The sequence below is a fragment of the Stylophora pistillata genome, chromosome 4 (genome assembly GCF_964205215.1).
Source record: "Stylophora pistillata chromosome 4, jaStyPist1.2, whole genome shotgun sequence".
Taxonomy (NCBI): Eukaryota; Metazoa; Cnidaria; class Anthozoa; order Scleractinia; family Pocilloporidae; genus Stylophora; species Stylophora pistillata.
The window spans coordinates 3481990-3507440 of record NC_142522.1 but is presented as its reverse complement, the minus strand read 5'-3'; the positions used below and the strand labels follow the sequence as shown (position 1 = coordinate 3507440).

General features: G+C 37.8%; 2 protein-coding genes across 4 annotated transcripts; both read left to right on the top strand.

Moving 5' to 3' along the window:
* Window positions 1-1033: 1033 nt before the first annotated feature.
* LOC111321682 (kinetochore protein Nuf2-A) lies at window positions 1034-9605 on the top strand. The gene is made up of 18 exons (XM_022924633.2): window positions 1034-1199; window positions 1687-1758; window positions 2504-2586; window positions 2911-2972; window positions 3660-3687; window positions 3958-4027; window positions 4541-4614; window positions 4811-4847; window positions 4933-4989; window positions 5229-5291; window positions 6107-6196; window positions 6338-6451; window positions 6775-6833; window positions 6964-7048; window positions 7542-7648; window positions 7793-7880; window positions 8003-8077; window positions 9088-9605. Exons 1-18 carry the CDS (start codon window positions 1077-1079, stop codon window positions 9151-9153), a joined length of 1353 nt encoding a protein of 450 aa, XP_022780368.2. The 5' UTR covers window positions 1034-1076; the 3' UTR covers window positions 9154-9605.
* A 138-nt stretch (window positions 9606-9743) lies between these two features.
* On the top strand, window positions 9744-25451 carry LOC111321681 (uncharacterized). 3 transcript variants are annotated; one of them, XM_022924632.2, is made up of 16 exons: window positions 9744-10080; window positions 14074-14184; window positions 16415-18324; window positions 18639-18779; window positions 19025-19270; window positions 19912-20724; window positions 21019-21141; window positions 21377-21583; window positions 21660-21744; window positions 21826-21887; window positions 22112-22246; window positions 22466-22597; window positions 22734-22891; window positions 23538-23703; window positions 24126-24167; window positions 24495-25451. In XM_022924632.2, the coding sequence occupies exons 2-16, from the start codon at window positions 14082-14084 to the stop codon at window positions 24495-24497; spliced, it is 4326 nt and encodes a 1441-aa protein (XP_022780367.2). In that variant the 5' UTR covers window positions 9744-10080; window positions 14074-14081; the 3' UTR covers window positions 24498-25451. The 3 variants fall into 3 exon arrangements, with proteins under 3 accessions (XP_022780367.2, XP_088613264.1, XP_088613263.1); XM_088757138.1 differs by having other exon boundaries at window positions 9744-13812; XM_088757137.1 differs by lacking the exon at window positions 9744-10080 and having other exon boundaries at window positions 13835-14184.

Genomic DNA, 25451 nt, shown 5'->3' with positions numbered 1-25451 from the left:
ATTTAGACTTCTTTAGACTTGGCATGATTACTAAAGAACCTTTGAATTGACCTCGTATGATATGTAGAGTGAAACGGGAATTATAGATTGACCTTGATAAATTAAACTTTCAGACAGATAATATTTCACAAAATAAAATTAAACTGTTAGTGTTATTATACGACCCATACTACCCATATCATTTCGAGAACAAAAAAGTAAAAAAAAAAAAAAAAAAACAAAAAACAAGAGTTCGTGGAGCGAAATTCTCCACAAAGTTGTCGGAATTATGAAATGTGAATTCGAAACCTAACAACGTAACAAATCCTCAGAGAGCTGAGTTCTTGTGCAATCAGATGAGTGTGACACGAGATAAACAGTCCTCCTCCCACGCGCCTTTACTTGCACCAGTGGGTCAGTCTTCGCTTTTTAATAACTCTTCTTCCCATTCAAAATTTCTCCCTATACCCACTCAATAAGTAATGTAAATCACGTTTTTACAGGGTGGTACACTTAAGAATTTCCGGTCTGTAGTTTAGGCGGAGTTTTCTCTGCTAGACGATCAGCCTTCGAGAGTGACGAGTTACTGTTCTCCCACGCGCCGCTCAGGACGCACGTGAAACTTTATCGTGTCTCAGTTTTCCATCGCGCTCGCCTCGCAATCAACGGGAAGTGTTAAAGCCAACCGAGTGTGTGGACATCAGGGGATAGCTTTCACTGCCTACCTAAATTTCATCTTATTTGAATGTTGGTTTCACGATCAAGATGCAAGTGTGAAACTGGATGTAAAGTGCGAAGATCTTGGCGCGCTGAAAATCAAAATTAAACAAAAACTTTAGACCTTTCCTTCCCTGGGTTTATACTTGACAACTAATTTCATCGGCCAATATAGGAAAATAACGAAAATAATAAATGTGAGTCAATCAAAATGATCAAGTTTTCGAATTAATCAGTCAATTGTGCTGTTGTTCCCAGTCTACTGCGCGCGGAAGATAAAGATGACGTCAAAGCCGAAGACCCAATCAAAACATCCGATACAAAAAAGCGGATTGATTTGAACCAAAGCATTCCACCATTTTATTTCTAAGCTGTGCATCATGGCCGTCGATCATAAAAAGTTCCAGTTTCCCAGCTTAACAACTGACGAGGCTGTAGCAAATTGCAAGTCAATGTTTGGATCACAAGTTTCATTAACTGCAGACGACTTTTTACGACCGCAGGTATCGTTTGTGTTGAAATTTTTCATACGTAAGTTTGTAATCGACAGTGAGAGCTCCAAAATTAGATTGATCAACAATTTTTTTGCTTCTCCTGTTTTTTCCCTCAGATTTTTGAAGTGATAACTGAGAACCGGTTATCATCTAAGCTCTCAAATGAAAGAATAATACCAACACTGCACAAAATCGATATACTTTTTTTAATTTACCAAAATGTTTGTAAATAATTTATGCATTTTTTTATATTCAATGATCCACAAATGCAGACAAAATGTCCGAGCCTCATCGTGTAGCTGACTCCTCTTGTATCCAGTTCTGTTATGGGTCAGCTGAAATGATAGATCGAAATCGGGAAAAAGAATAGAATTTTGGTATTTCCTAGATAATGTAAGGTCGCATGTTGCTGAACTAGGATAACCGTAGCTGATGCACGTTAACAGAGTGATCCCGTTAAGCATTATTATGAATAATTAAAATTCTGACTGTCTAGTTTCAGCAGATGAAACGTTTCTACATCGGAGTACTTACAAATTTTGGTGTTTGCCCAGAACAGCTTACGCAGGTATTGAATTATACTAAATGGTTTTTGCAAGCTTAAGTTGGAAGTTGAAAAGAAATTAATAATAGCGCAGTCTTTGCACTATTGGTAAAACAATGCACATGGATGTTTAGTAATAGTATTGGTGACCACAAAGTGGGAATCGTAATTTGTTGATCACAAGTATGATTACAGGTAGAATTGGATGACACGAAGTACTGTTACCCATTAAAACTATGACAAAATTCAGGGTTCTACACTAACGATAGCTAACTAGCCACAGACTAGTAGAAATTTAGTTTTAGCTTTTGGCTTTTTATTTCCACTAGCTAGTTTGGCTAGGAAAAAAACATAAATTGTTATAAAAAATGTTGTCAGTAGCCTCCTGGCTAGTATGGTAAAAAGTTAGTGTCAAGCCCTGAAAATTTGAGAAAGAAATTACCGGTAGACAAAAAAAAAACAACAGCAGCAATTAACTTGATGGAATGAGCAACAACAGCACACACACAGGATGTATACTGTACACTTACGCAAACATGTAATATCAACTGTCCTATAATGCTGTCCAGTTACAAGCATGACTTGTACACTGTCCTATTAGTGCTCAGATCAGGCTGGTAATAATCAATCACGTTGAAGAATTTTGTTTTAGTTTTAATAAACCAAGATTAAGCACCCATAGTTCTCAGTTAACTCCATTAACAAAACTGCATGGCCATTGTTTATTAATAGCTTTTTTTTAAATATTTTGAATTACTCCTTTTTACAGCCACATTTCAAGTCCATGGACTCTTTTGAATTCCCAGAACTTCATGAAGAAAGTGCTCCATTGGTAATTTTAGCATTAGCCATGTAAGTATTAATTGGGACATTCCTTTTTTTTGCACCCTCTACCTCCCCCTGTTACATGGTATGAAAGGCCACATAGTGGCACTCTTTAAAATTGCATCTAGGGGATGCTGTAAGAGGAAACTGGAATTGTTACACTTGCCCCATATTCATCGCAAAATGTTCCCAAGATTGCAGTTTTCTTAAAGAAGAAGAACAATTTTTCAGAAAACTGATTTGAAAACCATGTCCTGAAGAACATATTTTTAACATCCCTATCAACCCCTATCCACAAAAATTTGAAATTTTACTTAGGCTAAACAGGGATAATTATGTTTTATTCTTTAGGCAGCGGTTCATGTTTGCTTGTGGAGTAGAAAACTTCACTATATTTGACATTGTTGCACCAAGTAAGTTCTTCATGTAGATATGTATGACTGTTCTCTTCGATAAAATGCCATGATTATTAGTTTTAAATCTGGGCCCAGTTGATCGAAGCCGATTAGTGCTAACCCAGGGTTAAATTATAATCCAGGTTTCTATATTCTCTGTTCAAAAGTTGTTTTGGGAAAATTTTCCCAATCCATTTTAGAGCATTTAATAATCAAATGTAGACAAATGGATTAATTTTCTTTCAAAGCTTTCAAATCTGATATCAAATTTCACAGTAACTGTGGATTATCTTAACCCATAAAGGGAGAAACTTTCTAAAGAAACTATGGTGGTGCTGCATCAGTGGGGGTAACAAGGGAATTTGGCAATATCAACTATGTTGAAATAGTAAATTAGCCACCATAAAGAGTTAAAAAGCCGACGTTTTGAGTGTTAGCCCTTTGTCAGAGCTCTGACAAAGGGCTAGTGCCCGAGAGCTCTGACAAAGGGCTAACACTTGAAACATCAGCTTTTAACTCTTTACGGTGGCCAATTTACTATTTCAACTCAGTTGATACAACCAAATTACCTAAACCCACCTTTGAACAACCCAGTCCTGAAGTAGAATTAAATGTCCTTGGGTAAAGAACACTGTACATAGTGAATATCTACATTGTTTGATTGTTGTCATGGTATTGTAAAATTATTCAACTGATTACTTTCAGAACCAAAGCGTACTCTCCATTGTGTGAGGTAGGTAGTTCTTTCTTCTTGCATTTTACATCTTGTAAAGCAATTACCCCAGCCCTGCTTGTACCATCGCAAACAGCTATCTTAAGCTGATTGTTTTAAGCGTATTTTCAGTAAGAGAGTGTATAGGTCATACCTTTAGTACTTGTAAAAAATTTTCACATTTGTAACATGACTGTAAACTTACATATGATGCTGATGGTTCTTCAATTACTTAGTTTGCATTTCATCATGAAGCACACTGATAAACCTTGCTGCTTTGTTGTATCTCAGTGCCATTGTAAATTACACCAAATTCAAGGCATCAAGGGAGCATATTTATGAAAATGCTGTTGCAGAAGTGGTAAGAATCAATAAGTATACAGTTCTTAATTGTTAAAACATTTCATCCTGATGTTTCTTCAGAAAGGTATTATTTTATTAGTGTTTTTGTTTACAACATATTTTTCTTTCTGTCACCAGGGCTTGACACCAACTTTTCAACTTACTAGCAAAGTGGCTAGTGAAAACTTAGATGTTACAACAATTTCAGTTTGCTTACTAGCCAAACTGGCCAGTTGAAATCGAAAACCACCAGCCAAAACTGAATTTCTACTAGTCTGTGGCTAGTTGTTTATTGTTAGTGTCGAGCCCCGGTCACCTGATTAGCTTTATCCTCGAAGCACTATCACATTCCATAATTATTTCTGTTGTCTATGGTTGTCTGCATTTCAAAGTAAGACAGAATGTTTTTCCACATAGTGCATGCAATTTCATTTTAGCGAATGCTTGAACAAATCAAAGATGCACGGGTTGTTAACATTCATTGACAAATCTTGTGGAAATGTTTTTTTTTTTAACTTTTTTAAATTTTAAGGATGCAGCTACTGAGCAGCAACGACATTTGCTCACAAGAAACGAGGAACTGAGGAAAAAGATTTCAGAGCTCAAGTAAGACAACATTATTTTATGAAATAATTTGAATATATCAACAAAGTTGAAATGGTAAATTGGCCACCATTACGATTATAAAAGCTGATGTTTCAAGCGTTAGCCCTTCGTCGGAGCGAAGCCACTTGGCTAGTGAGTTAAGAACTTTTGAGCCCTGTGAACCTTAATTTTTTTGTCTGTGATTTGTATACCACAGAGCAAAACAAGCTGAGGAGGAACAGCAAGTACAACAGGTGACATTATTTAAAAGTTATGGTTGAACTTTGCTTTGAAACTACTTCTGTTAAGATTTAATTTTTCTTTTTTGTTTGTAACTAGCTCGGGAGTGAAGTGGAAGAGTTACAGAATGATGTCAGTGAACTGAATAAACAACAGGTATATCAAAAGTGAAATTTTATTGTTTCATTCTCAGTGTTCTCGTTTTCAGGCGATAACTGGTAAAATTTACTGCCTGTAGTGCCTCTCAAGTAAAGTGATTGCACTTCTGTTTTGGAAATTTCTTGTACTTGTGCTTAAAGTAAGGGAGAACTGCATTTCCATGTTAAGAAGAACTCCTCACTTTATGATAAAAATCACTGGTGCACTTTTTAACTACTGTGTTGCCTTTCCAAAAGGCCACTGAGGTGAAGAAATTTCAAAAACTGAAGACCAATAATGCAGAACTCTGTTCCAAAAAGGTAGGTTTTTATGATGCAAGATTTTGAAACCATGCACAAGGCTGTGCTCTAAGGAAAATTGAAAGGAGGCCCAGTGCTCTGAAACTGTGAAATCCAGGGTCCCCAGCATATGCTTTTTATTGAAAAAACTAAACTTCCTGAGTCGCTCAAGAGCAAAAGTAAGGCGCCAGGGGCCACCGGGCGCTGTTAGACCACAGCCTTGATGTAGGTACATTGTACGGTATGTCCTGTGTATTGAATTGTGCTACATATTTTGTTTTTAACACTCTATGAAACATTAACATATTAACTGTACCTGGAGTGTATGAAGTTAACCAGGGCTGTAAGTCCTAAGAGTGACCAAGATAATTATCATTTTCTCCTTACAATATTAACAGTTAATGATATCATGCACACAAGCAATGAAAATTAAAGAAAGTATCAATTAGGAGATTATCAGTTGATCCAAAACCTAATTCTCAAACAAACATGATAAGTACTGTATGGCAGACTGATAGCAAAGTGAATTACACACTACATGTACTAATGAGATCTTGGGAGGTAAAAGAAGAGGTTAAAGAACATGTAATTATACTTAATATAAATTATTTTCCCTTTTTCGCTGTACTTTACCAAAATCCTTGAATAAGGAAAAACTTTTTAGGCAAGCTATTTAATTATTTGAAATAGATCTACTTTTAATTAGCTACATCATTTACATTAACGAGTTGCAAACTTGTATCAGTTGATTCTCCTAGGGTTTCAATTACATGTAGAAAATTTGTATTATTATAATAATGTTAACATTTAATTGTGCTTTTCCAAACTGTTTTCAGGCTGAGGGAAAAGCGCTAATAGCAGCTCTAAAGCAAGACACGGATAATCTTGCAGCCAAGATAGTCCAGTCACCTGAGAGATTTAAAGGGGTAACGTGAACTTTAAAATAGTTTCATATTTTTCGACAGGTTCATTTTACTTTGCACTTTCAGTAATTTTATGACCAACACATGAATTTCCTATCATTTCTGGTTTTTTTTTTTTTTTTTTTTTTTTTTTTTCCTCGCTAGGAGTTGGCTCGTCTGACAATTGCATTGCAGTCTGTGAGAGAGGCCAGGGATGAAAGAAGTGCTAGACTACAAGAGATTTGCACACAGCAAGATAGCAACTTGCAGTATACAGAGGTCAGTTCTATCTTTACCACTCTTTTGACTCCTCAGTCCTTATTGCCGTCATACGACCCTTTATACATACCTGTAAAGAAATACTTAATAATTATGTAACTGCCCTCGCTACTTACAACGTACTGTCATTGTCCTAGTACTTTTCCATTTAATTTGGTTAAGAAGGGTTGCTCATTTTAAATTTGGGGTGATAAGAGTAGCATAGGAGGGTGATTAATTGAGATTTGGAGGAGATGTGTAGGCAAGCACTAATTTTTCTGCCTTTGTGGCAAGGGTCTTTCAAGTAAATGCTCTCTTTTTCATTTCCCTTCAATGTCCAACAGGATGGACAGACAGCCATAAAAATGATCAGTGGGATTGGTGGCGACATGGATAAACTGCGGTAAATAAATTGTTGTTCTTCTTTACTTCTACATGGTGTATACATTAATTTTGCATAATTATTTTTGATCTTGTAGCCTGTTGTGCATACAGATATTCTTGACTTGCATGGCTTGTTTTTGTTTTGGCAGTGAGTTGACCTCCAAGCTTGAGGAACTTCAAGATAAGAACATCAGCCAAAAAGAGTTGCTGAGAGATTTGACAGCCAAGATTGAGGTAAAGCATTTACAGCTAGTGACTTCCTATAATTGAGTGAATGGAAAATCGATATTTCATCTCTTAGTTGTAGCCTAAGTGCGAAATGAGTGAATGAATTCCAGGACAAGGCTGTGCTTTAGCAGCGCCCGGTGACCCCTGGCGCCTTACTTTTGTTCTTGGGCGACTCGGAAATTTTAGTTTTTTCATACAAAGCATAATTATTCTGGGCACCCTGGATTTCACAGTTTCAGAGCACTGGGCTCCATTCAATTTTCCTTAGAGCACAGCCTTGCAGGACAATACTATTTTCTTGTTCTTTTGTTTTTTCACGTAGAAATAATTATTGTGCCTGTCATTTTGTTGTTGTGGATTTTGCTTGAATTTTTTTTTTATTATTATTTTCTTAGATCATCATGTACTCTAGAGAAAAAAAAAGTTAAAATCCCAGGGACAAACAATGAAAAAATGTAAATATGCATTTAGGTTTTCTAATGCAATTTTAATGTTTCAGCAACTACGCCGACAGCTAGCTTCCAAACAGGAGAAGCTTTCAAGACTGATGCGGCAGCATGATAAGAAGATTACTGCTACACATGATGCTAATGGTCAGATAAAAAGGTAAAAACTTTAAAAAATTCCATTAATTTTCGATGATTAATTGCTACTGACAGTTTTGTTTTGTTTTTTTCCGATGGACCGTAGTTCCATGCAGTAAGACACTCACTATGTTTTTATCTTTTACATTGAATTTATCTTTTTAAGGGAACAAGCGTACTTAGAAAAGCAATTAGCAGAAAAGAGAGATTACTTGGAAGGACTTGACAACCAGATAAACAACCTAATACAAATGGTTAGTGTTTTCACTTTTTACCTATGTATTCAAGTTCAACCAAACCACTCAACTATGATTTTATACGGTGACATAAACCTGCAATTGATGGTCATGTAAATGCTCTTTTAAAAATTCCTAAGGTCAATGAACAGGAAGATCTTCATGAACAAGACATGAACAAGCTACGCACAGCATACCAACAATTGTTAGCACAGGTATGTCAGTACGTGTACGTCATTACGTGTACATGTCAACCATTTTGTACAGTGATCCTATCTGTACTTCTCCTTCCCGGCTGATATTCATTTCCTTGCTAATCTGTTGAGAGAATCATAACGTTCGATCAAAGGAGAAGTACAGTGAATGCTCCAGAATTCATGTACATTTGTATTTTCCATCTCCAGTATAAAACAACCAGAATATAAACTCGAGATTTCTACTGCGTGATAATAGATGATGGCAAAGCTAAAGTCAACTTCAGGTGTAATTTTGGTTTAACAACTGAGTTGATAATGTAAATTTGCCAGCGTTAAGAATTTTTAAGCTGACGTTTCGAGCGTTAGCCCTTCGTCAGAGCGAATGGGTAACTGACAAAGCTCAAAAAACCCATTTACCTTACTTACCTGTCCAACTTACAGATGTTCAAGTAACATCATGACATCCTCGTGTTTTTTTCTCTCTTTTGTTCTCAAATGCATTTTGTGCTAGACTACTCCCCTGAGTCGCTACTTGTCGACAGCGAGTGACAACGTCAGACTGCAGCACTTATGATAGAATGCTATGGAATTTATACAAATACAATCTAAATATGAAAAGAATGACCCTCGCTGAATTGTGAGATCCCAAAGAGGTTACCAGCTTTTCGAAAATTGTCGTCAAATGTGGTAAAAATTATCCACCGATGCCACCAGTGGCATCGGTGCTTAGCAACTTGGCTGCTTCGTTGTGACGGAGAAAAATCTCACTAGTCTTTTTCTCATCTCCGTGTTTGAGTGAGACTTCACACAAAATTAAGAGGCTGGAATGTTGGCATGTCCACAATATGTGATGAAATCCCGACTTTTAAGAAATGAAATAGAATGGGCATTTTTTGATACCATTTTTAAGGAAGTAAACGTAAGTTTGTAGTGCTATAAATCGGTTCATCTTAAAATAAAGAGATTATTTTGAGCCACCAGAAGTTCTGTTGCTATCTCATAACATTGTTTATCAAACTTGTTTTCAGCTTGAAAGCTACCACCAAGGACTCAATAGAGGCTGGGACAAAGTGATAAAAGCCAGTAGCAGATAAGCTTTACAGCAATGATCTGTTCAAAAAAAGCGCTAATCTATGAAGTTTGAATTGTTTCAAATCTTTTTAAAACATCGTATTATTAGTTGTACACGGCTAGTGATGGTGTTGGAATGCACATGCCCAGACCAGCTTAATTCGAAGAACTGTGTCGCTAGTAAAGAATGCAAACAGTGCAACATTAGAATCACAGTCGCGTAAGGAATGTGGTGCTATAAAGAAAGTGCTACAATGCATAGTTTCATGATTATTGTTGTTCACAGGACCACTTGTACATTTATAGGAACGTCTTTTCCGCAAATCATAGCTGAGAAAAAGTGCAGTGTTTTGGACACAAATTCAGCTATTCTCTTCAGTCTGAAGGTGTTATGTAATATCTCTGTAGATCTACATGTATTAGACTTCGGATTTATGTAACATATGAAAAGTTTGAAATACATTGAGTTCAGCAACTTCTCTTTGAGCTGATTTTTAATGATTTTGGTCTTGGTCAAACAACTAGTAACACGCATTTCTTATGTTGTTGCCTCTTAGCCTTAGTTATTATTTTTTAAACCAAGCAATGTAAAAGAATGATTACTTGGTTACCCCGTTTTCTTTTGTAAATATCGAGTTTTAGCCAAGTGCCGACTAGACGACTAGAAGATTCATTAACAGTTCAAAAAATTAGCGCTGAAAAGCAGGTCTCTTTGAAACTTAATTAGCAAGTTCAGGGTTTTGTAATAGCAAGGCTCCATCTCACATGAAAGATTGCGTGCAGTATTGACTCCTGACGTACCGCGCAGTACGTTTCATTCAAGGGTCCATAATGCAATAGTTGCTAACCTTATTCAATTGATGCGTGTAAGGCGAAGGAAAGAGTTCCGTATGAAATTGCTCCTTTTCAGGATAGCATCTCCAAGCATTGGTAAAGAGGACACTGCTCTGGTAAGTATCGGAAAAATTGTTTTTAATTTGTTGTCCACGTTAATGTTAACTTGACGTCTCATTTTGTCCTTTCTTGGACGCTAATTACTTCTAGAAAGTGCGAAATGCGCAGTAGTCTCAAAAAAGGCGGAATCAGTCTTTCTAAAATGGATCCCAGAATGCGCGTCATTTTTCTTGACAAACATGCGAAGAACCAATTGGAAACGAAGAATACTAATATGATTACAACGATGCTAATGATGTAAAGATTCCGAGTGAAATGTTTTTCGTCGCGTCTACGAAACACTGTTCGCGTAACTTGCGAAAAACGACGTTTGTTTTCCTTTGCTCAAAAGGCATGAAATTTAATTTGCTAAGATTGAAGGCCGCGTTCGACAGTCGCACGAAATGTTGCGTGTGGCGCGCACGGTGAGCGCGGTGAAAGCACGTTGTGTCAAGAGGTGCAGAGGAAGAACGCTATTTTTCTTATACAAGATTGTGCAATTGTGCATTGTAATTTTACGGGTAGCCAGCTATTCGAAACAGAAAGTAGTAACAAGAAATTTGGTCAAAAGTGCAATGCTTGTCTTGGTTTTTGTACTCAATTAAAGCTGTTGCAAATATCTTATTGGTTTTCCGCGCATTTATTTGCTTCACGATTGGTGCGAGAATGTCAAATTACGTAACTATTTGGTATAATTTTGGACTGTCTGTAATATCACAGGTAGCCCGAACAAGTACATTGAGTCCTTGTTATATGTTTGTGTGGCGCAACAGGTGAAATAGAAGGATTTCAAGGGATGTTAACAGGCGCATTCTTGACCCAAATTCTGAGCAAGTTTTTTGATCAAAACAAACTTGCCAAGCCCACTGACCCTACCTTGGGAAATAATTTCACAGAGGGAACTACAGGAGGACAAAAATCGAACTAAACGAACGTAAACCAACCTTGGAAACTGGCAAGATTCAGAGAAAAGACACCTGTTCATTTCTATTAAATCGTAGTTCAGATATTTGGATTTAAAATGCGACCGTTCGTTCCCATTCCAATGCTATCATTTCGCTAAATGTAAGATATAAAAATGTATATAGAGAGGTTTATCAGTTGTGCGAGCTAATGCAAACTATGGTAATAAACCTGTATTTTATTATTTTCATTGTTTTTTTTCCTTTATTTGTTAAATCTAAAGATGTTTTCGAGGACCTTTTTCTTAAAGGTGAAACTGATAAGACTAACTGCCCTTTTGCAAAAAAATTCAGAAACAAATCGTGCACGAAGTTTCGTAAATAATCGATGAAGAAAATTACTCGCCTAATCACTACATAATCGCATTTTCATCAAATAGGAGCAATTCATCTTATTACATTCAACTTTATAATTGCTGTTAAGCAACATTATTATAGCGTTTGCGATGCGAGATGAAGTTCGTCGTTGGCAAATAAGATTAGTCGACAAGTACATTCAAGAGCTAATCGGATGATAACACAAAACCGTTGCTATTAGTTACATACCATTCTTATGACGTACTCCAGTGTGCTATATAACAGCTGTTAAGAGCACTCTAAAGATTAATTATACATCAAGTCAGCAGGACTTAAAACTTGAAGAACTTTTGGAATTCGTTTTTGTCATCTCAGCTTCCTTCGCAGGAAGCGCAAGGTAAGTTTTGAACTGCCGAGTTTTCGCTGATTTTCCCGATAAGGATAGAAATTCTATAGGAACTTGAAAACTATTTGTCACAAAATCAGGAAAAATGTAATCTCTTTGCAGTCTTCGAAAACTATATGACGATAAACACTTCCCATAATCACCTTCATATACCACGAAAAGGGAATACTGAGATTTTCACCCTTCTGCAAACATGAAATCGGGTAACAGCCATCCAAATATTTAGTTCTAACCGCGATGAAAAATCTTTGAGTTCTGTAACAAACTCGGCGTAAGTTGCGCGAAAAAATGGCAGCAACACCGAAAAAAAGGCAAGAAATAGGGCGAGGTGAATGAGTTATTGACAGGATCTTGTGTGGCAAATGGAAATTTGATGATATCAAGGGCAACATAAACTGTTCATAATAGATTAATTACAGTATTTTTGAAAAAAAAAAAAAATGACCGACGTTTGTTCAATATAGCTTAGATGCCTTTCAGCCGTAGAATTTGAAAGCACCAATAGAAAATGACGAGAAGAAATCGAAAACGAAATCTTTCATGCACGGGTTTATTTTGATTGGACGCGCTTGTTAGCTGACTAGGTGAAGAGCAACAAGACTATTTTCAAACCACAGCAGTTGAATGTCAGGTGTCAGTAACAAAAACACTGGTACATTGGAAAACCATGCATAGATTTAATCATTTGTACGAGTCAGATAATGCTCGTGAGCATCCTATGGTTAAATTACTTTACGCTCTCTACAGCCTATTAGCGACTTCGCGAGAAAAAAACCGTTGAGCGAGTTTTTAATAAAGACTCTCAGACTAGTAATGTTTTTGTCTGGCACAAGGAAAACATCATGAAGTAACGGATTAAAGCTTCGTTAATGAGAAAATACGCAAAGCTTCTGTATTTTATTAGGTTTAGAATACTATATCGAACTAAAAGAAAAATATAAGTTTCTCTTGGAACGTTTCCTTCCAGACTGATCGCCGAACTCGACACAAAATGTTTGTTTGGTTTCAAAGGATGATAAAAAAAAAATAGAGCACTTTCTTCTTCAATTACCCTGACCTATGACTTGTTTTTGAAAGAGAAATAAAAAGAAGTGCAATCACGGTTTTATGGTAATTTCTTTTTTGCTCTGCATATAATGTGAATAGTTGGATCGACAAGTAGATTGAAAAAGCTGTTCAGGTCTCTCTTGATTTCCGAGCTTTTTAATCAGTTAATACATTGGGGTGTTTCTGATACTCTCTCAGTTCTGCGGGTTGTGCGACTGCCAAGTGAATTCACGATACTTAAGACTGAGGAATGTAGAGGAAAAGGAATTTCCTCACCTCAATACAATAGCCAATCAACAGTAGTTCCCGCACCTTAGTAAGGAAACCGTTGTTTTTGTTTTGGTTTTTTTATTGAAGTCGACATGGCTCGTTCGTTTCAATCACATGCTTACTAATTTCAATTTTTGTTAAATCAATTTACTTCTAAGTTTGTTGCGACAAACTGTTTCACGGGTTGGATTGTGCTAAACTTCCACCCATCCGATCTTTTCCGCACTTCATTCAGCGCTCATTCAGGTCTTGTTTTCTTAGTGATAACGTTACAACTCGAAACTTTCATAAAAATTAAAATAAAGTAAATACTCGCAGGGAATAAGCGCATTCCATTTTTCTTCAATGCAAAGATAAAGATAACTCTTAACCTGAACCTGTCCATTCTGTCCTTTCCGTCTATCAGCGATGGCTTTCTGCACATTTCGGACGCAAGTTGTTTGGGCAAAAGTGCTTCAATAGGTCCCTTCACGCGGATGGGAAATTTGTGGCTGCAGCTAAATTTAAATGCATAGTAGGTGAAACCTAAGGCCTCTTCTAGACCCTGTTACTACAAAGCGGGCTCCAGGGCACACACCGGTGAAAGAACAATTTATTACGGTGCAGAACTCGGGAAAGTCAACAGACATTGGGCTTAAGTAAACACGCTACTGATTGAACAGGAAAGACGTCAAAAAGTGCATACGCTTAAACCTCTGTGCAATTAGGTCGAATCGAAAAGAGCACAGGTCTTTTGGAAAGAAAAAGTGAAGAACTGTTATAACAAGGTAATGGTGTGATTGCCTGAAAACGGACATCCTTTTTTAATACATGATAGTTGCAAAGTTTTAAAGTGAAGGTTGCCGTAACTAAAGTTACTAATTTACTATTATTTTCAAATTTGCTTTGCTTTTATTTCATATAAGTGACCGTTTCAAGATTCTGTTAAGCAAGAAAAACCAGTATTAGTGACGAACTATTTTCTTTTGTCGAGTTGATGAGTGGAATTGTGAGCAGATGTCTTTATTCGTGTTTTTTTTTTTTTTCAGAGGATTTGATGATGCTTTCGAGGACAGGACTACAGAGCTATGCAGTCCAATCGGTCAAAGGAAAAGCTTTTCTTTTTTTGCTACTCAGTTTTCTTGCGGCAAAAGGACATTGTAAGTATCATCTGTTTTTTCTCGTCTTCTACTTTTTTGGGGGGGAATAGAAAGTGGTACAGGACGAAGTATGTATGCGGGATATAGAAGACGAACGCCACAAAGAGCAGGTTTGCTCGAGCCTTACCACTCCCATAGCAAAATCAAACGTAAACAGGCAAATCTTCACAAAAGAGCGAATGCTTTGGCTTAACGTGCATGTCCAAATAGACAATAAATGATGGTTTAGCAAAAAACAATACAGCAGCTTCATTGAGAACGACACATTTTTATTTAGAACCGTTCGTTTAACTGAAGTTTATGCCCAGTATTGAACTGGTTGAGTATACAAACCCTTCTTCTTTAGCATTTCAGCATCGCCGTAGCAAACAGGATCTTAATGTTTTGGTTTTCGAAATTAGCCTTACATGATTTCAAGTCATTTTATTTTTTCGGAAAGTAAGCTGAGGTGAGTACCTCTTGCTTGAATGTTTGGACTAAGACATCAATCGTGAGAAGAGAGAGGGTGTGTGGTTCACTGGTCTCCTAAACATGAATAGGTATATGTAAACTAGGGCACAACACTTTATTTAGGGGTTGAGATTTTATGATTTATTAATTTACAAGCCCTCTAAATTCAAACTTTTTTAGCGCATACAGTTTCTTTGGGTTGTAGGGTACCATTTGCGAATCAGCCTAGAAACGAAAACTTGTGTATTTTTTCAGTCTTCCAGAAATATCTGCAAATAAGGCTAATTGGAACCTTTGTGTTCGCTAACCGACGATCGAAAAGTATGTTTACGATTATGTTGATATCGGCAACATGTATTGTTTTGTTGTTGACTTTAAAAAGCGGCGAGTTTTCTAGTGAATAGCTGTCTAGCCTTTTGTTTACTCGTTCTATTTTTGTATAGTTTGTATGAGGCTAATTTCGTCTTGCGTTTGTTAGACAGGTTGTTGCATGTTCCGTTATCACTGACGTAAACGTGTTGATTTTCTTTTGTTTGTTTCTTTTGCTTAATGAGCTGAAATATGTTCAATTTTGTTCTCGAACAGTCTATGCCAAAATAGCTTAACTACCGTAAAATGCTTTTTTGTTTCTTACGCTCTAACGGGGGACTGACGCTCGAAATGTCAGCTTCAGAAACTCTTTTCTCAGTTAAGAAGACAATTATCTTATGATGTTCGCCAAAGCATCAGCGCGGTTTCCTTAGAACCTTATTCCATTTATTTCTGGTTATGATTTGTTTTCGCTTTTTGATTCTATCCGGTTCTCTATGACCTTGCCATCGGAGCGACTGTAGGGTCTGGCGATTGTGCCTAGGGTTTGAAAATAAAGTATATATAAGTTGTAGTTCAATTTTATCCTTGGTTCAAATTTTATTTTCCTTTGTTTCAAACTCATTATCATACATTAACATGACCGAGAACAAAGGAAAATAAAATTTGAACCAAGGATGAAATTGAACTACAACATATATATAAGAAAATGTAAAATTTTGACTTTCGTAAAACAGTGCTCAATACATAGGAGTAGAGCGATGGATATATAGTGGGGGGAAAAAAGTAACAAAAAAACTACAAGTTCATCCTTACAAGCCTGTTTCCCCTGATATATATATATATATATATATTAATAGTTAAGTTGTTGGGTAATTTTAATCGGAGAGCAAGGTAGAGCAGGAAAAGACGATGAACGCATGCTAACTCTTTGAAAGTAGTTCATTTAAATGGCTTTATGGGTACGTTTCATCCTATTTTTCACTCGAGAGAAGTCCTTAATTTTTTTTAATCTTCACCTGGGAGCAATTTATGTTCGTCTGGAAACCATCTGAAGTGTTCAGAAATCAGTTCCTAAGTAATATTTCAATAAACTTACATTTATGTTGCTTAATAGCAATTTTCGCTTGAGAATTGAAGGTAATTTTGAATTACTTAAGTTTTAACTTTACGTCGCTCTGTGATTGGTCCAGAAGACCCGCGTTAGCCTCCCAGCCAATCGGATTCAAAATTGAGAGCATTTGCCTCGAATTATAACTCACCCGCGTTTTCCTCAGCTTCTTGCAGTTATCCTGTTTTTGCTGTATTTAGATCTCATTGGCTTATGATGATGCAAGAGATTATGGATGGTGTTAATCTTGTTCTAACTAATCGCTGTGATAATTTTTGTTTTGGTTTCTTCGACGCTCAACTGAAAACTGCCCCGTAAATTGTTAACTGACCAATTGGTGTGTTTGTTCGTTTTCAATAGCGGCAGCAATCTCGAGGACAAGACGTAGTCTTTCGCTGAATAACTCCTTTCAGATTTCCATCCAATTGTCTCAAACGCCATGGTCCGAAGATTTCTTCAATAACAGGAGTACCGAGTATATTTCCTTGGCAACAAACCTAGAGACAGCGGTTCTTGATGTCGTTAAAAAGGTCGGGAATGGACAGGTTAAAGTCCTGGAATTCAAACCAGGAAGTGTCATCGCTGTAATCAAAATAACCGCATCGAGTTCAGATGAAAAAGCCATGAAGACCCTACTTGAATCAGAGATGAAAGACAGACAGCTTGGAGGATATTCTGTGGATCCTATTCTTTATTCAGGAAGAATCTTTGAAGTCATTCTCAAAATGAAATTCCCTTGTAATGAGTCTTTACCAGACAAAGGGTTTCTTCAAAAAGATGAACTTATGAAAACCATTAACAGCGTGATGTCTGGTAACGCTGGCTTTCTCAATGCCACCATCTATAGTATCGAGTGCTCTCAGGCAGACAACATCACCTTGGTAACTACACGAGTTCAGATAAAGGATTCGTCGGCAACCAATCCATTTGAAGAGTTAAGTAGTTTGAAAACTCAAGTTGACACTGGTAAGCTCGGCAGCTTTTCTGTGATTCCTGAATGGAGATCCTATATCCCTGGAGAAAAAGTATTCTACGTGAGTGTTGAGTTACAGCCTGCTTCTACTAATACGACGCAAACCAAAGAACAACTTCAGAAGTTTATAGAAAACGACTTTAGAGATTACGGTAACTTTAGGTATGTCCATGTTGTCATGCCGGATAGCAATCATGCCGTTCTGGAGATTGGAATGCGTTCTTCCACGTCACCGATTCTTTTCATGGCACTCTCTCCTATTGGAAACGAATTGTCCAGAGGAAATCTTGGGGGCGTCAAAGTCAACAAAAAACAGAACAGAGTCACCATCGACATACAATCTTTAACGCGAAAAATATTCGAAGTGAGTTTCATCAAGTATGTTCCAAGCTGTGTCGAAGCAGATCTTACGGATACCAACAGTTCGCATTACAAAGAACTCGGCCAAATATTTACCAAGTTTATACACACCAATATGAAAGCTCATTCACTCAACAGTAAATTTTACTTGAGTAATGAGGTGACCAAACTGGAATGTGAAAACTCCACATCAGTCAAGGGCTATAGCTACGTGTACATGAAACCCAGCACTGAAGATAAGATAGCGAATTTAAACGGGGCTTTGTACAAGTGTAACACAGAGCCAGGAATCTACGACAATGGGTTGAAAATATCTCTTAGGACTCCAACAACGCCAGAGGCGAAGGGAACGTGGTCTTGGTCTTTGGCCGGCGTGTCGTTGACTCGTGGCTCCTGTTTAAGGCCAAAGCCGACAAACCCGACGGATGGACCTGCACCAACTACCAGAGGTACAACAACAGGCAGACCAAGTACTGCCCAAACCAACAGCAAACCAACTACTGCCCAAACAACAGGCAAGCCGAGTATTACCCAAACCACTGGTAAACCAACTACAGCTCAAACCACAGGCACGCCAACAACCGAAATCATACTTCCCACGTTACCCTCAAAAACAGAGTTATACGCCAAGGTGAAGCTCGGAATGACCTGGGAAGAATTTTGCTCAAAGCAGGATTCTTTCAAGGAGATCATTGCGTGGAACGTACGCGACAAAAACGACTCCAGGGTCTCTCCCGACAGAATAATCTATATCAATGTGGAGCGAAACTGTGTGGACCCAAGTAATAAGAAGACACAGGCTGAGGTGTGGTTTTACGTGTCTGAGCCTGACTCCAGTCAGATCAACGAGTATCTTACTTTCAAGGTTTACAGCCTGTTTAAAATGTTCTTTGATAATGGGAACACCAAACAGCTGGGATCGGAGTTTCAAGAAAAGGTAATCCTTGAGGAGATTTTACTATTTTTGAAGACGAAAAGCTGTGTCCACGAAAGGAACCAAAGCAAAAATCTCAAGTATATAAGCTGACTCAAAACCCCCCACCCCCCTCCCCCACCTGCAGGTTGTCGTCTTAAAACTTGGTTTGTTATCTACAGGCTGAAGGTTGGTGATGGCTCTTGGAGTGGAGCATTGCCGTTTCCAACGTTATATTCTGTGATCCTCTTTCCCCAAAAAACATCAGGAATGGTCTTGACTATACTAGCTAGGCTCCAACTATCTCTTACTATTCTTATTTTTGTGTTATGTTACAGGTTTTGCATGTAGAGCTAGGGGGAAGTCATGCCTCTAAATACGAAAAGGACTCAGAGTGTAAATGGCCTTTGTGGCTGCTAATCCTTCTAGCTGTGGCTGGTGCCATAGGATTGTTTCTTATGATACTGGCATGTTGTTGTGTAAGTAAAGTTTTAATCATTTACCTATTCATTAGTTTAGTTCTTTATCTATTTATTTTTTCATCTATTTACTCAATTATACTATTGTTGGCCGCCTCAATCACAACTTTTCCTAAATTCTCTTAAATCTCTTAAATCGTGAAAAGCCCTCTTTTTGACATCTGACAAAGCGTTACGTAGTTCTCCAAGGTAATAGTTGTTGGAGAAAAATATTTTTTTGTGGACTTACTGTTTTTGCTTCACAGCTATTTTGCTGCGGTGGAAGACGGCGTAGGAGAAGGCGGGAGTATGATGCAGATCAGCCTCAAGCACTTGTAGTTGTCCACGTTGATAGCAATGGGTCTGTGCGCTATAAACAGAAAAATGGTAAGCACAACAACTCTGAATTCGATACTACGAAAGCGCAAGATGATGATGGTAAACACCTGAAGGACGATAGCGAGAAAGGGGGATATTACAATGGTGGGTTCGATTGTGATTCGAAAAACAAGGTAAATAGTCATATAAAACGTACATTGGAACTCTGCGACTGTAGTTACCAAGCTCCTACTGCCGGTCAGAGGCTACATAGGGTTCTGATCCCTTGAGATTGTAACGAATTAAACTTAGGATAGATGTAAACTTTGCTCCCAAAGCTCAACAATCTAGCAAGCAGCACTAGACAGCAGTAACAACAAAGATGTTGAAACATTTTTCTAAGCATGTATTACGACAAATGCCGTAGTTGATATTGTTTGCCACTTGTTTTACATTTTTTTTTTCTTATTCATTTTGTTTGTTTGTTCGTGTTTAAATGGTATAAGATCTTACTTTGATTGATCTTGTTAAGCCTAGAAGAACTTAGTCAGTAACCAAGCAGAACAGCAGAAATTGCACATGCAAACGATACAGGGAACAACAGTATATCCAGCGACCAGTTCATGACTTAATGTTACCAAAAGGCGACTTTGAAACATTTGAGCATGTAGTCATGGCGTAGTGAAGCATAAGCAGAGCCCCTGATTTATTCCTACAGTTAATTGAACATAAATCACCCTCTTCATTTATAAGAATGAAAGTAAGATGGAAAACGAAAACAAAGAAATACTTAAAAAAATAGTAAATCTTTGTCCTTTTCTTCGGAATAACACAGAATTACGACGGGAATGACAACCGCTCCAGCGATGAAAGAAACGAAGGCAAATCACCACAAAGTAAAACCAAAAGCCTCAGTGATGGCACTGGAAATACTTACCAATCCTTGAGCAACACTGATAGTGTAGGTGATTACACCTACCAAGCGATTGGAGAGTCCGGGAGAACAACAACAAGCCAAAGTGATAACGACAAAAACAACAACGCAAGCGCAACAATGGCTCATTTATCCTCTGACACTAACCAAGTCCTCAGAAATGGTGAAAGTGGTTCTTCAGATATCAATTCTCGGAAAGCTGGTAACAACACAGCACGTGCAGCTATAGTGATTGCTCCTCCTTCAATCGGAGGCGATAAGGTCATAGCGAAAGGGGGCGATGCTTTAGATCTCAGTTCACGGCGAGCTGGAAGCAAAGCAGCGCATGGGGTTGCAGTAACTGCCTCTCCTTCCACCAGAGGTGAGAAGGTCATAGCGAAAGGTGGCGATGGAAAAGATGAAAGTGAGGGTTCTTTAGATCTCATTTCTCGACGAGCAGGTAGCTACACGTACGCAGCGCATGTTACTACAGTTACTACCACTTCCACTGGAGGTGATGAAGTTACAGCGAGTGGTGGCGATGGAAAGGGGAAAAGCGATGTTTCTCCAGATCTCTATACTCGGCGAGCAGACAGTTACATGTACTCAGCGCATGTTACTACAGTTAGTGCCACTTCCACCGGTGGTGATAAAAGTACAGGAAGAGGTGGCAAGGGATCGAATAAAAGTGGTGGTTCGTCAGATCACAATTCCTCTCGCGTTGGTAACAAGAAGGTTAGAAAAATAGCAAATGCATCCACATTATGCAACATTCACCGACACCCAGGAACGATACCGTCAGAGCTTGCAATGCTTAGTGTTAGTTTCAGTTTCTGAAGTGAGTTGATAATGTTTTTCTTTTGGTCTTGCACGTACAACAAATTCTTTAAATAAGTCCCTTTTCGATCGTAATTGATCCCACTTTTACATCTATTGCCTAGAATGTTTTAACTACTGAAACAAAAGCATTTTGTAGAATTCAAATAAAAGAAGGAAAATGATATAGAGAAAACGCTACATTCCTTTCAGGACATTACGCCGTTGGTAAACACGAGTGCTCCTCTAACAGGTGGTGGAAGTAGGGGGACCGGGGCAAATGCAGGTAATAAGGATGCCGATGGTTTTTCTTCCCGGGCTTATGAAAATGGAGAGGTAAGGAAAATTAAATCAGAATGTGTTATGAATTACGGCTCTTGTCATTTTCCAGGACTGATTGGCCAACCCTTCTGCGTCGAACAGTAAAATAAAAAGCCATAAGAACTTGAAAGAAATTTAAACATAACTAATAATACCGCCTTCATTAAAAAAAAAAAAAAAATTAAAATCATCTTTCAATTACATTTCAGCTGCCTGTTTCATTATTCTTCTTCACGTTATTTTTGAACAGTGTCAAGACAGCTATAATGGGTCCAAGGCCAGTCCGACTTCGTTTCTTAAAACAGACACCAGTCCAAAAGACGGTGCTAGGAGAGGCTCACGTGTTCGTTCATCCATGGATGAAGATGTACCGCTGACTCATAAAACGGGAACCGTCGGTATTGTGGCTCTGGCTCTCAGGAACAAAAATGAGACGAAGAAGGAGAGAGAATTTAAGGTAAGACATAAAAGATGCAGAATATGACCACTAATCGAATTTATAAAGTGATTTATTTCGAGCCTCTCCTCTCCAGAACCTGGACAAGGACGTTCCCAAGGAGGAAGTGAAGTATCCCCCGGACACTACCAACAAAAACAGATCACCAGAGGTCCTGCCAGGTGAGTTAAGTATTCAGCGCTTTTTACTCCTCATTGCAGTTATCGTGAATAACCTCTCGTTTGGAATGATATCTTTTGCAGCACCAAGAACTCGTGTGAAGTTATCCTCTTCTCCAGACTATATCAACGCTAACTGGATCAGGGTAAGAATCAGTGACTTAAAACTCATTAGAATTCCGGGAATATGAGTCGATTGAATATCGATTAATCAATAGTACATGTCGATTATTGTGGCGGAAGCAAGAAAATGTTTTAGAGGAGTGTGACATGCGAATGTGACTGTCTTTTAATTTTGAAATAGTCTGGCTGACTTTTTATTCCTTTTTGGTCACTGTTCACTTCATTTTCTTAATTCCTTTCCTTGAAGGACCACAAGGGGCAAGTCTGCTACATTGCTACACAACATCCTATGACAGAAACTGTTAGGGATTTTTGGCAAATGGTGTGGGACCAAAGAGTTCAAACGGTTGTTATGGTGAACGACGAAGAGAAAGAGAAACCGGTGAGACTGATTTTTTTCTCACAAAGACCCAAATCAGGTTTTTCATTTGTTACGTCAGTTTCAACAATTGAACAGTTTTAACCGGTGTATTTCACGTGCAATATATAGTGCCTAATCAAATGGCCATATTCACCATTTGAGATCACAGAAGTACACTACCGACTCTCTCCGTATCGGATTTGTGTTAACAATATTTCGCTTTTTTTATATCCTCCTTAGGCTGAATTTGTGGATTATATTCCGAAAGGAGAAGGGACCTCCAGGCAATTTGGCGGCTTCAGCGTTACAGTTAAACAAATAACAGAAAAACCGGATTTTTTCATGACTGTTTTGAGCATTACCGAAGGCAAGGTAAGAAAACCTTTTTTATTTAGTATTTTTTCCTTTTCCCAATAATAATTTTATGTTCCCGTTGCACAGTGTCCAAGAGATGGCTTATTGAACACGAAATTTGCTTTTGAACTTTTGTTGTCTATCCACGTTATAGAATGCTGCCTCCTCGCGCGAGGTTACGCACTTGAAATTCACTTCGTGGAAAGAACGAGCCATGCCTAACGTGGCTCTGTTTGTTGGGTTCGTGACTGCCACACAGGAAGCGAGGAAGAAGTATGGTGGCACTAAGGTTCCAACTCTTGTGCACTGCAGGTTGGTATTGGTAATGACGTGAAATTCAACCATAATGATCAATTAGCTTTTTGTTGTTTGGAAAATAACTTAGAGGCACACATAGGAAACTACTTTGAGGATCTGTCGACTTTTGGTGGAAAACAAGATGACTTAAACGGTTTGTCCGCGCACCTGACAATTGCAACCAGAGCGAACAGTATTCACATGCACTTGCTCAAGTTTGAGATGCTTTGCGCTTTTCAATTTAGGATCGTAAAGACCGGTAACCAAAATAATCTAGGTGACCAGTTATGACATAGAAAAACATTGCAAAGGACACAACGAACTTAAAGTGAATACACTTAAACGTACAAAGGCGCAAGATTCAAATGCGAGTAACCTGTTTACGATCGTATCAAAATTTGGGTTTGTCACCAGGTGGGTACATGAAAAAATATTTGAAAATACAAATTAAGTTACACTGCTGGTTAAAAGCGTTTCTGAAATTAGTAACAATAAAAATGTTAGATTGCTTTTACTTATGAATATGATCCCCTTGTTTTCGGGACCACCAAGAGATCGAAGTGAAACAAAACCTATGCGATTTCGCATTTCTTTCAGCAGTCATTTAGAAATTAGTCTTGACTATTGGCACCAAACTAAACGTTATTTATTGTTCCTGCAGTGATGGCCTGGGCTTCACTGGTGTGTATATTGCTGTGGATATCGGTGTTAAAAGTCACAAAGAAAGTAAAACATCAGTTGTTGACGTATTTGAGTTGTCCAAGAACCTTAGACGTGATCGCCATGGCATTGTTTGTACCTTAGAGCACTATAACTTCATTTACCAGGTAAGAGAAACTACTTCAAAGCTTTTGTTGGTAGTTATTGTGGAGAATGATAAAAGTGAAATACCCTTTTAAAAGCTGGGTTACCGTGAGAGTTGTGATCGTTCTCTGGAGTTCTTTACAGCGAGGCATTATGCTCTTACTTCACTTGTCTTCGAGCAGGAGCGTAAATAGATACAATACTAGCAAAGTGGCAAATTTAGGAGAATTATCTTTGTGCTTTTCTTTTTTGTGTCGTTAGTCTACAGAATACTTTAGTAGCAACAAGAAATGGGAAAGTCTAACTAATGATACTTTATGAAGTGCAGATTGTGAGCATAATTTTCAAATTACGTAAGGACAGTGTGTGGGAACAATATTGCGAGATACAAGTATGCTGTTAAAGGTAATGAACGCATTTTATTCATATTTTAATTTATTTTTAGGCTCTCTACGAGTACACTGTGAACTACGACAAATCGGCTGAGGTAAGCTTTGTTGCTATCCTGCCAACGGGTGCCAATTAACATAACAGTCGGTTGTAAGACTTACCGAAAGGGCATTAAAAAAAATTACACCGGTCCCTTCGAAAGAGAAACAATGTTTTATTGACACTGAGAAATTGTGTGTGATGTGTTGTCAGGAGTTTTAAGTCATTTAACAAGTCCCTTCTGTCATAATCTAGGGAGAGCGGTTTCAGAAAGGTTTAACAGCCTTTAATTTCAAATTTCTTCGATTTTATTTATTTTATTTTAATTTTTTGGTCCAAGATGAGTTTCCGACTAATGGTTTGTTTTCATTTTTTCTTATTATAGTAAAACTTTGCCTCTGAAGGATTTGGTTGGAAAAGGACTGAAAACTATTAGTTTCATCCTCCAAACTGACGCTAAAGTTACATATAAGGATAGACAAATACACGGTAGCATTCAATCTAGAGAGTGCCATTTCCGTATTTTCTTTTTTATTTGAGGCATGGATCGCCTTAATTGCACATAACAACTGCTGTATAAGTTGTTTTGGTTTTTTTTTTGTTTTCTTTTTTTGTTTTTTTAACCTCCACGAAGAACCATGAAATAGTTTTTAGAAATACTTATAACTCGATGACTCGCGAGAGTTTGTTCGCAAGTGACAAGGTCACTCGTGTCACATTATTTTTATTCTTTTTTTCTTTTTAATATATGCAGTATTTTTGTCATTTAGTTGGCTTTGCTATAAGGCAGCAGGACATGTATATAGAAAATATTATGGATATATCAACAAAGTTGAGATGGTAAATTGGCCACCGTAACGATTACAAAAGCTGACGTTCAAAAGCTGACGTTTCGAGCGTTAGCCCTTCGTCGGAGCTAACGCCAATATCCAAATTATTTCGTTACCCCCACAGCCCTAAACAGTTTCTTTAGAAACTATCAGCCTTTATATAAAAAAAAAACTTTATGATTAACGATTTAAGCCACGCGGTCAACGGTCTTTTCATACCGCGCATTTTGTATTTCCGTTGATGAGTTTCTCTTTACTGCTTTACTGCTCAAAAAAACCTCAAAAACTGCATTATACAAATCTGCGATGTTACAAGAAGTTCCTGGAGTTATGCTACGTGAAAGCTCGATTACTTCGAGGCGTAGTGATCGCAGAGTAAATAATTCATGAAATAAGAGTTGCTGTTGTCGAGAAACTTTTCGCTTTGTACACGTCATGACATCATTAAGGCGAGGTTGATTATGCTTGTAAATAGTAATTTTTTTTTTCAATAAACCTTTTTCGATAGCGAA

Excerpts from the sequence above, each read along its gene's own strand:
- LOC111321682 (XM_022924633.2), top strand. The coding sequence starts at position 1,077 with ATGGCCGTCGATCATAAAAAGTTCCAGTTTCCCAGCTTAACAACTGAC. Across the intron at positions 2,973-3,659 it reads ATTTGACATTGTTGCACCAA|AACCAAAGCGTACTCTCCAT; the intron begins GTAAGTTCTTCA and ends GATTACTTTCAG. Across the intron at positions 8,078-9,087 it reads ACCAACAATTGTTAGCACAG|CTTGAAAGCTACCACCAAGG; the intron begins GTATGTCAGTAC and ends ACTTGTTTTCAG.
- LOC111321681 (XM_088757137.1), top strand. The coding sequence starts at position 14,022 with ATGAGTGGAATTGTGAGCAGATGTCTTTATTCGTGTTTTTTTTTTTTT. Across the intron at positions 18,325-18,638 it reads GATCGGAGTTTCAAGAAAAG|GTTTTGCATGTAGAGCTAGG; the intron begins GTAATCCTTGAG and ends GTTATGTTACAG. Across the intron at positions 23,704-24,125 it reads ACTATAACTTCATTTACCAG|GCTCTCTACGAGTACACTGT; the intron begins GTAAGAGAAACT and ends ATTTATTTTTAG.